The following is a 13903-nucleotide window of genomic DNA, read 5'->3' on the forward strand; positions in this document are numbered from 1 at the left end:
TTACAGAGCCTATTAAATGCAAACTTTTCAATCTAGCAATCAATAACACAGACAGCTTACACTGGCCCCATGCCAATGACATTAGAGCTGCTAGCGCTTGTTGCTAGGGAGCAGAGCCCGCTTAGGGGAAGGAATGTTTAATGTAATAGAATCACATAAATCAACTCAGGGAAAGTGCTCTTGTTTTTTTCTAAACCATTTGAAATGGGAGTATGTTTTTGAAAATGTCGTTTATTGCAATTTTTCAATGCAAACTGTGAGAACATCTGGAACCAAATTAAGAAGTGTTCAGAGCAATTGTGCTGCGTTTTTTTTCTGTACGCATATAGCTGGCCTAAATTCTTGCGCAGCACACTTGAATAAATTGAGGTGAAAATTATATAAACGTTTCTTTTTTGTTTCAGGACACCCTCCCCCCAATCCCCCCAGAAAATAGAACAGAAAGAGGCACTTTAGTGCCATTAGATAATTAAGAACAGGAACCAACTTGCAGAGAGAGCAGCCCTCTGCTGTCCTTCCTTCATACAGTTTTAATAGAACATTTCCTCTGGGCGTTTGTGCCCTTTTGTTAGAATACCATTCCCTTTGAAGGCTTTACAGATATGCCTTGTGAATATAACGGCGACTAATAGTTATCTTAAGGCTGATCTAAACCAGGAAATGTTTTGATGCAACTGATATTATGGGTTGTTGTGAAGAGGCGAGTCAATACTTGATTGGAGCCCATTGAATCATGGTGGCTACATTATGCGTCATGAATATGAAGGGATAAAAGAAAATCTCCCTAGAGAGGAGAAGCTAGTCGTTACTGAAATATGATTGTCTTTTTGCATTCCGTCCAATATTTATTACTGGCAGATGCCATGCTTTTTTGGTTCAATAAAGACAAACAGCTTGAGAGCCAGCCTGCATATAGCTCTCTGTGTCACGTCCTTTATATGAAAACCGTAGATGCTGCAGGAAAGAGAGGCGGATGAATCAGAGAGGTGTTATACATTATGAAAGGAGTCTTGGGTAAATGGAAACAGGGCAACCTCTGAAATCAATACAGAGCTGAACAGCAAAAAAAGGCAGTGGATGGGGAGAGAATACAAAATAGTCTCCTTGTCCAGTTTCCCTAGTTTATTCCCTGTACTTTGATAAGCTTTACATTTTGTTTTGATATCCGTGCGGTACCTACTGTAAGAACAGATATCAATGTGTCGCTATTGGCTCATAAGACTAGGCTCCAGTAAATTCCTTGTCTGGTTAGATGATGTGGAAATGTTGACAACAGCAAATTTCAGCCGAGTGAGTGATTTAGGACTTAGTGACTGAAAGATAGTATGAGAATAATGTTTTTCAGCATTTTTGCATCAGAACAGAACTTCACTCACGGTGTTTGAAATAGTTTTTTCCCCTGGTGTAACGATTTTAAGCTTGTTTGAAATGTAAGCCATACAACACCAATTTTGTTAATACATTGGGCTGTTACCTAGCATAAAACATTTTTTTGGAGTCTGTGTTGGAAAATAGATGTTCCTTTACTCTTCATCATGTAATCTTTGTTGAAGGAAACCCAGAAGTAGGTTTGAAAGGGTTGCTAGCATTGACCGGAGAAGTGGAACGCAAAAAAGCTCTCATTGCCTATGGTTGTTCAGAGTAATGGTGATGCAGGAAGCAGCAGTATTATAAATAGTAGGCCTATATCCCAGAATCACCGACCTTGACCTTGAGTTGTCTTGGAATTGGAGTTCTGTACTTGCTTATGCAGGCACTATAATCTATCTGCTGTATAATTATGGTTGAATAGCATATTTTGTAATACACTCTTATATGTCCTCGGTTATGAATAGTAATGAACCGTCTTGAATGGTTATGATGACATCCTGTCACATTGTGTTTATGCTGATGATACAGACCCTGTTGTGTATGTTAGCTTTGAGATGACTTGACGATGCATAAAAAAATATATATATATATACATACATACATACACACACACACGTTACATGGTAGTTTAATCATCACAGAAGGGCCTCTAGGTCCTACACTAAAGGCTGCTTGTCAAAACCAGCTGCTTTAGTAAAGAGAGAGAAAGAGAAACAGCATAATGTTCTTTCTCTCCGTCTTTCAACTCTCTAGTGACAGAGCTAAGGCCCCAGCCAATTCAAATTTGTATGTAAAGATCCTTTATTTGAAAAGATCAGATTTGATGAACAAAGGGACATTAAGTGTGTACATACCATTCCATTATATACCATTCCATTATTTACCATGACATTATATACTATTATATGACATTATATACCATTACATTGCATTACACACACACTCTCTTGCACACACCACACATTTTCTTCTTCTATCTTCGTCGGTACCTAAAATGAATTTCCTTTCAAAATCCTATTTTCCCCTAAACATAACCCTTATCCTAACCTTAACCCAAACCATAAACATAACTCCTAACCCTAACCCTAACCCTAAACCTAACCACTAACCCCTTATCCTAACCCTAATTCTAACCTTAATTGTCACCCTAACCCTAAACCTAACACCTAAGCTTACAATAGCCTCTGTCCTGATGAGGACATGGGAAATGTCCCCACGAGGGAGAATTTTTCTTGTTTTACTATCTTTGTAGGGACTTTTGGGAATTTTAGGTCCCCACAATGTTAGAAGAACCAACACACACACACACTTAGTCCTAGTATACAGTAAATCCCCCATGGCTTCTTCCCCAAATTGAATATAATCAAAATAATGCTGGGAGGACCCTCAGGAGATTGCCAGGTTCCATAGTTGGCTAGTTCAAATAGAATCCTTGACATTTGGAAACAAACCATGTGCCACCAAGCAGTAATTGCATACGACCACAGAAACACACATCTGTGCTGGGTGTGTTTGTGGATGGGGGCTTTCATTGCCTGCCTTTTGAAGTATTATTAATGTGTAGTTATCTGGCTCTGTTGTCTGTGAAAGGTACCTGTATTGGACTATGGTATCTAATAGGGCTGGGCTGTGGACACCAAATTGGAGCAAGGTGTGCCACCAAACCTTGTTCAATAGAAATGCTCATTTTATATTCAGATCATATTTCATATAAATTATTATCATCAACAGTCAATAATATTGATAACTATGATGAATTATTCTCCATATCACCCAGAACCAAGTTCAGGTACTTCATATTAAAAGTATGATTGTTATATTGTGGAATGTTTGAGTAGGTGCTACTATAGAATGCCTACATTCAAAACCTCATTATGGATTACACCTCTGGCTGGATATGTGCAAAGAAATGCCATCCAGGGATTATTCAACATATTCAGTCTATACTTATACTGTATGCAGAGTGAAAGAGAGGAGTAGGGAGAGAGAGGATGGTCAATTAGTGTTTAATTTCTATGTGTGTAAGGTTTCCATTGTACTGGTCTACCAATTTGACCAACTCAACCTTACTCTTCTGTACGAAGGTTGCATACATGGTGGATTTTTATGCTTAGATGGACAAAGGGGTATATATTATTCTTTCAAGGCTAACAGTACTCGTTTGGGCTCAATACTAGTATATTTCACCACTATAAAATATATCGTTTTTCCTGTCACACAATTGCATGATATGCTTATAGATTGGGATGGCAGGTAGCCTAGCGGTTAGAGCATTGGACCTGTAACTTAAACGTTGCAAGATCAAATCCCCGAGCTGACAAGGTACAAATCTGCCATTCTGCCCCTGAACAAGGCAGTTAACTCACTGTTCCTAGGCCGTCATTGAAAATAAGAATTTGTTCTTAACTGACTTGCCTAGTTAAATAAAGGTAAAATAAATATGAGGCTATAGGATCTGTGTACTGCAGTGTAGTGTAGTGATGAAGGCATAAGAAGCTATTATCTGATGACAGCACCAGCAGTAAACAAAGGGGTTAGCTTATTTCAACCCTGCAGGCGCTACACAAAACGCTGAAATAAAACATGCATTACCTTTGACGAGCTTCTTTTGTTGGCACTCCAATATATCCCATAAACATCACAATTGGTCCTTTTGTTCGATTAATTCTGTCCATATATATCCAAAATGTCCATTTATAAAGCACGTTTGATCCAGAAAAAAACAGCTTACAAAAAACGCAACATCACTACAGAATATTTCAAAAGTTGCCTATAAACTTTGCCAAAATATTTCAAACTACTTTTGTAATACAACTTTAGGTATTTTTAAATGTTAATAATCGATAAAATTGTAGACGGGGCAATCTGTGTTCAATACAGGAATGAAAACAAACCAGCGCCACTTTTCACATCTTGCGCAACTCACAAAAATGTACCCAGTTTCTAGTTGGCCTACTTCTTCATTGCACAAAGGAATAACCTCAACCAAATTCCAAAGACTGGTGACATCCAGTGGAAGCGGTAGGAACTGAAAACAGGTTCATAAGAAATATCCCTGGGCAATGACAACCCAAGGAACAGAGAGAGGAAAAAAACATTCTGAACAGTTAGTCCTCTGGGTTTTGCCTGCTACATAAGTTCTGTTATACTCACAGACATGATTCAAACAGTTTTAGAAACTTCAGAGTGTTTTCTATCCAAATATATGAATAATATGCATATCTTATATTATTGGCATGAGTAGGAGGAAGTTGAAATTGGGCACGCTATTTATCCAAAAGTGAAAATTCTGCCCCCTAGCCCCAAGAGGTGTTAAGGGGCATTTCTTACATGCTTGTTTTCATAAAGTGAGAAATCCTGGGAAAACTGCTGCTTGAATTTACTTATAAGTTGCTTATTAACACCTGCCAATCTAGATGTGAAGATATTTTAGTTGTCTTGACATTTGCCTCTGCTATTATCAGTATATGTCATACATAAAGTCGTACTCATTCCCGTATTCAAGTGAAATGTGTCATTATCAGGGGGTGGGGGTGGGTTTAAACTATATTTGTTTGGAACTAGGCCTGACTGTTTGTTTGAAATATTGTTTTGCTCCAGGCCAGGAAGATGACGGCAGGAAGGTTCTGGTGCTGAGCTATCCCCAGTACTGCCGTTACCGCTCTGTCCTGGCCCGGCTCAGAGAGCAGCCGTCGGCCCTGCTGACGAACCATACCGTGCTGGCTCTGGGCGGTATCGCCTCCCTACACAGCACAACACGCATCCTCTACTGCAGGGACACCTTCGAACACCCCACCCTGCTGCAGAACGAGAGTGTCTGCGACGAGTTCGGTAAGTCCCAAAATGCTAGGGTGCAGGAAGCACCTGCTCCGCTTTAAAAGGTTTTCTCCAATTTTGCGCCGACTGAACACCGCACAGGGTTGAGGTCACTTCCACTTTGATTCAAGTCACTTCGAGGGATGGATTGAATGGAAAGTCTCTATGTGACCTTGAATTGAAATTCGCTATGTGGACCTGAGATGATTCAGTTCACTTCCAAAATGGACTGAATTGAAATGGAACTGACCCCAACACTGCAAAACACACCATACTGATGAGTATCATCTGTCCTTAAGATAGTCTTTGTTTAAAGGCCCAGCGCAGCCCAGTGATTTTCCTATGTTATATATATATTTCTACAGTATGAGATTGGAAAAAGCCTGTGAAATTGTGAAAATTATAATAATTCCCTTTTAGTGTGAGAGCGGTTTGAAAAGACCTACTGAAATTTCAGCCTATTTTGGTGGGATGGAGGGTTTGGCCGGAAGGGATATCCTTGTCTCATTGCGCACTAGCGACTCCTGTGGTGGGCCGGGCACAGTGCGCGCTGCCCAGGTCGCTAGGTGTAAAGCTTTTCCTCTGACACATTGATGCGGCTGGCTTCCGAGTTGGATGTGTGTTAAGAAGCAGTGTGGCTTGGTTGGGTTGTGTTTCAGAGGACGCATGGCTCTCGACCTTCGTCTCTCCCGAGCCCGTATGGGAGTTGTAGTGACAAGACAGTACCTACTAACAATTGGATACCACGAAATTGGGGATTTTTTATTTTTTAAGTGCTAAGTCGAACTAATGTGTTTTTTTCTCCAACCAGGCCTCCCCTTTTCAACATTGTTTTTAGTCACGATTGCTGCTGACAGACATGATAGGCTGCATTAATTGATTTATGGACCACATCAAATTAGCTAGCTAATAACAGATCACGTTAATATGGCTAATTAACAAGCTACATTTCAGGGGATAAACTAGATGGCTATATTGTTCGATTTGCTTGCCATTTATAGTTGTGATGACAGAAGTCTGACTGACAACTTTAACAATGTCAAGCTCTTTCCAAAAGCATAATCTCGGATGAAGCAAGCTAAATATCACAAATTGCTATCTAGCTAGCTACATGACAAATAGATAGGCTACCCTCAAGTGTTTGAAATGAAATGATTAATTGATGTTTACTGATCATGAAAAGCATGTAGTTACTTTCTGTATAACTCTGATGATCGAGCTTTTAAATGTGGAATAATCTGAACTGTTGTTCTGACTATGCTCTTCAAGAGGTGATGATATTAAAACCAAATACACTATATATATATATATATATATATATATATATATATATATATATATATATATATATATATATATATATATATATATATATATATATATATATACAAAAGTATATGGACACCCCTTCAAATTAGTGGATTCAGGTATTTCAGCCACATTGTTGCTGACAGGTGTATAATATCGAGCACACAGCCATGCAATCTCCATAAACAAACATTGGCAGTAGAATGGCCTTACTGAAGAGCTCAGTGACTTTGCAACAAGTCAGTTCATAAAATTTCTGCCCAGCTAGAGCTGCCCTGGTTAACTGTAAGTGCTGTTATTGTGAAGTGGAACAGTCTAGGAGCTGTGTGGCCTACCGTGAAGTGGTAGGCCACACAAGCTCACAAAATGGGACCGACAATGCCCCCGTGCACAAAGCGAGGTCCATACAAAAATGGTTTGTCGAGATTGGTGTGGAAGAACTTGACTGACCTACACAAGGTGTCTGGTAACATGACCGAATACAAACAGTGCAGCTATTCCCTCCGCAAGGCTATCAAACAAGCTAAGCGCCAGTACAGAGACAAAGTAGAATCTCAATTCAACGGCTCAGACACAAGAGGCATGTGGCAGGGTCTACAGTCAATCACGGACTACAGGAAGAAACCCAGCCCAGTCACGGACCAGGATGTCTTGCTCCCAGGCAGACTAAATAACTTTTTTGCCCGCTTTGAGGACAATACAGTGCCACTGACACGGCCTGCAACGAAAACATGCGGTCTCTCCTTCACTGTGTCCTGACCTCAACCACATCGAACACCTTTGGGATGTATTGGAACGCCGACTGCGAGCCAGGCTTAATCGCCCAACATCAGTGCTCGACCTCACTAATACACTTGTGGCCCATGATTTTGAAATGAGATGTTCGACAAGCATGGTCATGTAGTGTAGTTATAACAGTTATTCAAAATGGCACGTAGTTGTCAATGGATTTAGTGAACCCCCAGCAGCCAAATCTAACGCTCTGCACAATATTGTGACGTTTTAGTGATAACGACCTATAGACCAATAAGAAAGAGTTCCAAACCTCTCTGCCAATAACATCTAGTTTTCAGTTTTTCCTTCCCCACTCAGACCACTCACAGATTTTCCTAGTTAAATTCTTGCTTGAGAAATTGATCTTTGCTAAAAAGCTGCTTTTGTTTCTTTTTGACCATTTTGATTTAAAACAATCACAGTAAGGTACATAATTGATTTGATATTGAGATAAAAACGGCTGGCTTTAACCCATTTTTTTATAGCTTAACTCTTTGGACCTTTTGAATTATAGCTTAACTCACCGTAATTGTAGAACAGGTAAAAAAAAATTGGAGAGATTGTCTGTGTGGGTAATTTAATTTTAAAAGAAAAATGAGGAGGTGAGGGGAAACTGTTTTATGCGTAGGAAAATCTGGTATGAATGAATAGCAAGCTCACATTCTCCTGCTGCTCATACTGTTGGCTCATTGTGCCAGCACATGTGTGTCACACCGCATTCAGGCACAAGTCTTTTTCACTCTCTGACTGAAGTGTCATTACGTAAACACCACTTCTTTCAGTACGCCACATTAATGTGTGTTTCATTCGTGTTAGGAAACATTAAATTCACCCATGTTTAATCCAGATTTGTATTAGGTCAAGTGCCAGGGGCAGTGAATAATGGGCCGTTGTTAAAGCTAGAAGTGACTGGAAACGATTGTATTTATGCTTTTCCAATGCTAATCCTGACCTTTAACTTTGGCCAAGTCTTTTTCTAGCATTGCCCATTTAACAGACGTTCTTTTTTTATTCAAGTGAATTGACAGCCACCTCACGGTGTGTGGACAGAATGTCATTTGTGTCACTGCAGAACTACTGGAACACTGCTAATAATTAAAATGCTGCTATCTAGAGAGGACCAAGGAGTGCCACTGTCATTTAGAGAACGTTAAGGGTTTATTTTGGTTTGGTTACTCAAGGCCCGTGTAATAGCAGGGCAGCTTGACATGATGTCACTTAGTATCATGTACTTACTTCCTATTTCCATATTCATGTAGCCTCATTTCTACCAAACTGTGGAGAGGATGATGACAATGTGACTATTGCATATTATTATCATATTTTCTGTGAACATACTCTTCTGTACAACCACACAGATATGACGGAAGAAAAATTTGTCATTACATAACATAGTCTACAAAGAAAGGTTTGAAAAAATTTTAGCGTTCCAAGACATTTCCTCTGGGAGATAGTTAGAGGCAGTAAGATTAACTTTGCTCTGTGGTAATCATACTAAAATTGTAATTCTGTGGTTGGAATATGCTGTGAGAGAACATGTTGTCTTGAACATTGGTATAATTACATGCCTGGCAACAGTGGAACCATGCTTTGAGAATATTGTGAGACAAGTTCTTCTTATTTTCCTGCGACAAAGTAATAATGTTGCTTACCCTCCCTGCCCCCACCTCTGAGAAACATAATACCCATTGCTTAAATATACAGTGTTTTGAAAGCTGATGAGGTACTTATGTTTGAGGTGAAACTACAGGCTCATTCGTTCGTTTAGTCTTTTATTCAAACTGCTATGTCTGGGAAGGAGATAAAATCTATATGTTTTGTGCAAAAACTGTTGTTATTGTTTGCCTGTTTGAAATGTTTCCGCTCAGATTTTGGGGTTTTATGTTTATTAAAGTGGAACATTTTCTGGAATCCATCTGAATCCTTTTAGTAATCCTCGGGAGGGAAAGATTTATTGCTGGATATTAATGCTACCCAGATGCATAGATCCTAAAGAGATTCTATTTTTATCGTATTGTGAATTGAAGGGCACTCGCTCTGGAGTGTAAACTTTGTAAATGTTCCTGTAAAAGCACTGTAGCATGGCCAGGATGAGAGCAGAATATAAACACACTGATAAAGGAGTGATTTCCTTTGTGTGCCTGTGTCACTCCCCTCCACTGAATCCCAGTAGAGCTGGAGATTGCCTAAGACAGGCCCATTTTTATCCTGCTAAACTGTTAACATGTGCTCCCCTATAGATTGGAAGAATTCCTGCTCTGAAACCTTTCTTCCAAAGCTAAAATCAGGCTATATAGCTGCCACTGTTTTAATGTATTTGGGTAATCATAGAGATGTAATTTTCTTATCTTTCTGAACCTCCCATCAATTCGGAACTGTGTTAACCATGGTCATGCATTTTTTATCATCCATATGCCATATCATGAAACATTAGATTAAGGATTTAAGCATGTGAAAAAAAATGTTTTCATGTTAAGAAGAACCTCACATTGGTACTGAACTAAAAGCATTTTCAGTCCACTGATAGCATGTGTGGTGAAGCATAATATCCCTTGTTTTGTATCCTAATCAGAAACAAGCTGCCCAGATGCACATTACTACAGGCCTTTTGTCTGTACATTATTACAGGCCTTTTGTCTGTACATTACTACAGGCCTTTTGCCTGTACATTATTACAGGCCTTTTGTCTGTACATTATTACAGGCCTTTTGTCTGTACATTAAACAGCCTGGAGAGGTATGATTTATCTGGACAGAGAGAGTAAGGAGAGGATTTTCACAGGCTCTTGAAGTCGCTTAATTCCTACACAACACATCGTATAGAGGTTGTGGAGTAGTATGCTGGGGCCTGGAGTCAATGAGTCACAAGGGATGATATTACACACCGTTGAAGTTTGTATTTTAAATGGGAAGTTTGAGTGAAAATAAGGCCACATGCAAAAATGGATGAACTTCCCCTTTAAGTGCGTTGTGTGGGCAGTCTTTTGCTCCTATCATATTTGCAGGTAGAGGAATGTTGGTATTTTTGAACATCATTTATGAGTATCGTAAATAGCATCACTCTTACTAACACTACTTCCTCATCACGGTACAATGAAGAAGGAAGGCATCTGTGTTATTCAGCGAGGGAAACATCTCACTATCTCTCAGAGGAATAAATTACCCTACAAACAGACAATAGGTAGTGGAAAAGCATGCCCTGACCTATTTGAAATGAGTATACATTTATTATTTATCACCACCACAGTTTAATGCTCAAAGATTTTACATGACAAAGTCGTCACAATAGCTCTTTGGTTAACTCAATCCCATCAAATGTAACTGGAGCGTAATCTATTGGAATGCATTATGGTTTATTGATGTATGGGTGTGTTTATTCATGCATTCATTTATTTATAGGTCGCTGTGATTTCTCCTTTCCCGGTAATGAATAGCATAAGTCTTGAGCTCCTCCACTGCTGGGTAGTTATATATGAAACAGATTCTTTGATTTTTAAAAGCCCCAGCCAGACCCATTTCGTTTTTGTTTCACTCTGTCAATATCAATAATCTGGAAACGTTTGAAGGTTAGCCCGTTTTTAGCAAATCCCACATTACGTAATTTTGTCTGTTTTACATTCGCTCTCACAGAAAGACATGCCGTATTTGGGACAGCCCCTCTGTGTGTTGTTAGGCTTGACTTTCATCCTTAAAAGGGATTTTCTTCTCTCTAAACAATAGCCATTTAGTGACACTGCCAACTCATAGGCACAAGGCAAATCTGAACTCCACTGTATGTAAACTGCTCAGATATATATTTTTAGAACATGACACTTAATGTATTTGCTTGATATTTTCCTCCTTTTTGACAACAAAGCAACACTTGTATCTTTCTTAATGGGCCAGGACAGAGGAGATGTATGTTAGGGTGGGGACAGAGCGTTTGGTGTGTTCAAATCACACACTGTGACTGGATCTAAATGGAGCACAGGGATGTTGTCAGGTTTTTTCAAGGTCAGAGTTCAGATCATTCTTTACTCTGCTTGTCAGCTTGGTTGTGGTTTAAAGCCGGCAGAGTTTGGAGAATGATGTCTGTTAATGAGTCCCAATGGCACGCTGCAAAGATCATGAGTGTATCACATGAGGAGGAAAGTGGACAGCGAGAATGAAAGGCAGAGGGAAAAATTGTGTGTTTAAGTAAAATTCTGATTTATATATGCATCATTTTAAAAGAGCAGGATTAAAGAATACTCGTTAAACTGTACGTTTAAGTTAAATGTATGGTATTGTACATGTGAGAATGGTATAGGGGCAATTTAATGCTTGAGTGTACTTTGAGTGTATTAGTGTACACTCAAGCACTGCTACTTTATGAGTTTGCTCAGCACAATCACACACATTCACACCCTTTAACACACTCCACCCAATGAAAATGATTTCATAATCCTCACCATAATAAACGTCTTTGAACAGTTTAATTGGCTCTTCCTGGAATCACTCCGTTTCACTTCATTTGATCTGATGAAAGAGTAATGTTCCCTTCCCAAGGGGTGCATACACAACACTGCACAAATAAAGCTGCAGTGGCAAATGACAGCAATAATAAACAAGGCAAATTCATACGCACTTCTGATAATTTTATCTCAAATTGCTTTTGTTTATTAGCTAATCATGTTAATTAGCGGATCTTGTTTAAAGTGAATTTCATATTTATTCCAGGAGGATGAAAGACCATGGTTATTCGGTAAAAGTGATGTATCAGATGGTTGTTGGGTAAGATGTGACACAAATATTCTTTTCACACAACATTTTAAAATGACATACAGTAGACACTGCCATCTAAGAAGGTATTTTGAGCCTTTGTGACTTGGAAAGTGGGTCTACACAAAGTCATGTAGTATATGTAAAGTTGAAACAGAGGGACAGAGACATGGACAACAAAAAAGAGTATTGGTCTTTGCAGGGGAACATAATAAACCTTAGGGCCATTATTAAACAACATCCAGATATTACAGACGTGTCTTCAGTTGTATCAGGAGCTTCGAGGGCTGTTAACTTTAACTTTGTGGTTAAATAAAATAAAGATGTTTTATTGTCACACACTGGATAGGTGCAGTGAAATGTGTGGTTTTACAGGGTATCCCAACCAGATGGAATAGTAGTGGACATAAAGGAAGTGTGTATGCCCTCTTAAAAGGAAAGGTTCACCCATTTTGAATGTTATATAATTTTTGGGCATCTCCGAGTGATGTTCTACACTCTTAGAAAAAAGGGTGCTATCTAGAACCTAAATTGGTTCTTCGGCTGCCCCCCTAGGAGAACCCTTTGAAAAAAAATGTTTGGTTCAAGGTAGAACCCTTTTGGGTTCCATGAAGATCCCTTTCTACAAAGGGTTCTACATGGAACCAAAAGGATTCTACCTGAAACCAAAAAAAGGTTCTACCTGGAACCAAAAAAGGGTCCTCCTATGGGGACAGCCGAAGTAACCCTTTTGGAGCTCTTTTTTCTAAGAGGGTATCGAGCTCTTGCTGAGCTCTTGCTGTTCATGCAGGCAGAAATACAGTCGGTATGACGTAGCATTGTGTAAAAGACGCTCTCACTACACTGGAAGTTAATAGGAAGATTACTTTTAGATCACAAAAATATCTATCATACAGGTCAGATTTCAATACTGTCTGATGTCATAATGCGGGAGGTCTTCTCTCGAATGAGCCAACTGATCATATTGTTATATATATATATATATATATATATATATATATATGTATATATATATATATATATATATATATATATATATATATATATATTTTTTTGTAGATATTCCTACCTCGAGATATGTGTAATTTAACAGAGGGTGAACCAGATGTGTCCTCAATCCAGGGTGCATTGCATGGTGCGGTTGCAAACGTCAGACTCCAATGCGAAGCACACAATCTGCAGGTTGAACATGGTGAGATTGTAAACTCCTAAATTGATAGTGCAGTTTGTTTAGGTGATTTTACAGCTAACTAGCTACTTCACATGCTGATATTGACTTTTGTATTATTGTGTGTAGCTACGTTTGCTAGCTAGCCAGCCAACTCCACACTCCCAGTCGGTATTAGATAGAAAGTCACGGCTCAGGCCGCCTGTGGGGAAAACAACCTGTGGTTACCTAGGTTTCCCTCAGTGGCTCACAGCAAAAACGTAACCCTTTTCAAACACAATTTTCTTGTTGTCTGCTTATTTTAGAAAATTACAAAACTACAACATGTCTAAAGATGACTTTTCAACATGGCCTGCTCCCAAGCATTCTCACTACTTGGAAAACATTATATTGTCAGGCTTCCCTCATGCCCCTGTTCATGACGGTGATAGCAGCCATGTGAGTGATTGCTTGCTAGCTACCAACCGGAACACTAAGTTAGCCAAGACCAACAACACAAACAAACAGACTATACAGCTACAAGTAGTGAATGGAGTTACAAACGGACTATACTAAACAAGTTAAATACCTTACCCGTGATGAAATGTTTTCCACACACATAGAGCTATAGATACGTGTAGCCATCTTGGACACCGGCTCCCCACAATTTCCCACTAACCCACACCAAATAGCTTATTTTTTGTGAATTTTTTACCCCTTTTTTCTCCCCAATTTCGTGGTATCCAAT

General features: G+C 39.2%; 1 protein-coding gene across 1 annotated transcript in view; it reads left to right on the top strand.

Annotated features, from left to right (window-relative positions):
- LOC139412500 (AT-rich interactive domain-containing protein 5B-like) overlaps window positions 1–13903 on the top strand; it is a 62950-nt gene that overhangs the window by 14179 nt on the left and 34868 nt on the right. The window contains exon 4 of the mRNA XM_071159278.1: window positions 4972–5202. Coding sequence (XP_071015379.1) covers window positions 4972–5202 — 231 coding nt within the window. The remainder of the gene's footprint in view (window positions 1–4971; window positions 5203–13903) is intronic.

The sequence above is a fragment of the Oncorhynchus clarkii genome, chromosome 1 (assembly GCF_045791955.1).
Source record: "Oncorhynchus clarkii lewisi isolate Uvic-CL-2024 chromosome 1, UVic_Ocla_1.0, whole genome shotgun sequence".
In the NCBI taxonomy this organism is placed as follows: Eukaryota; Metazoa; Chordata; class Actinopteri; order Salmoniformes; family Salmonidae; genus Oncorhynchus; species Oncorhynchus clarkii.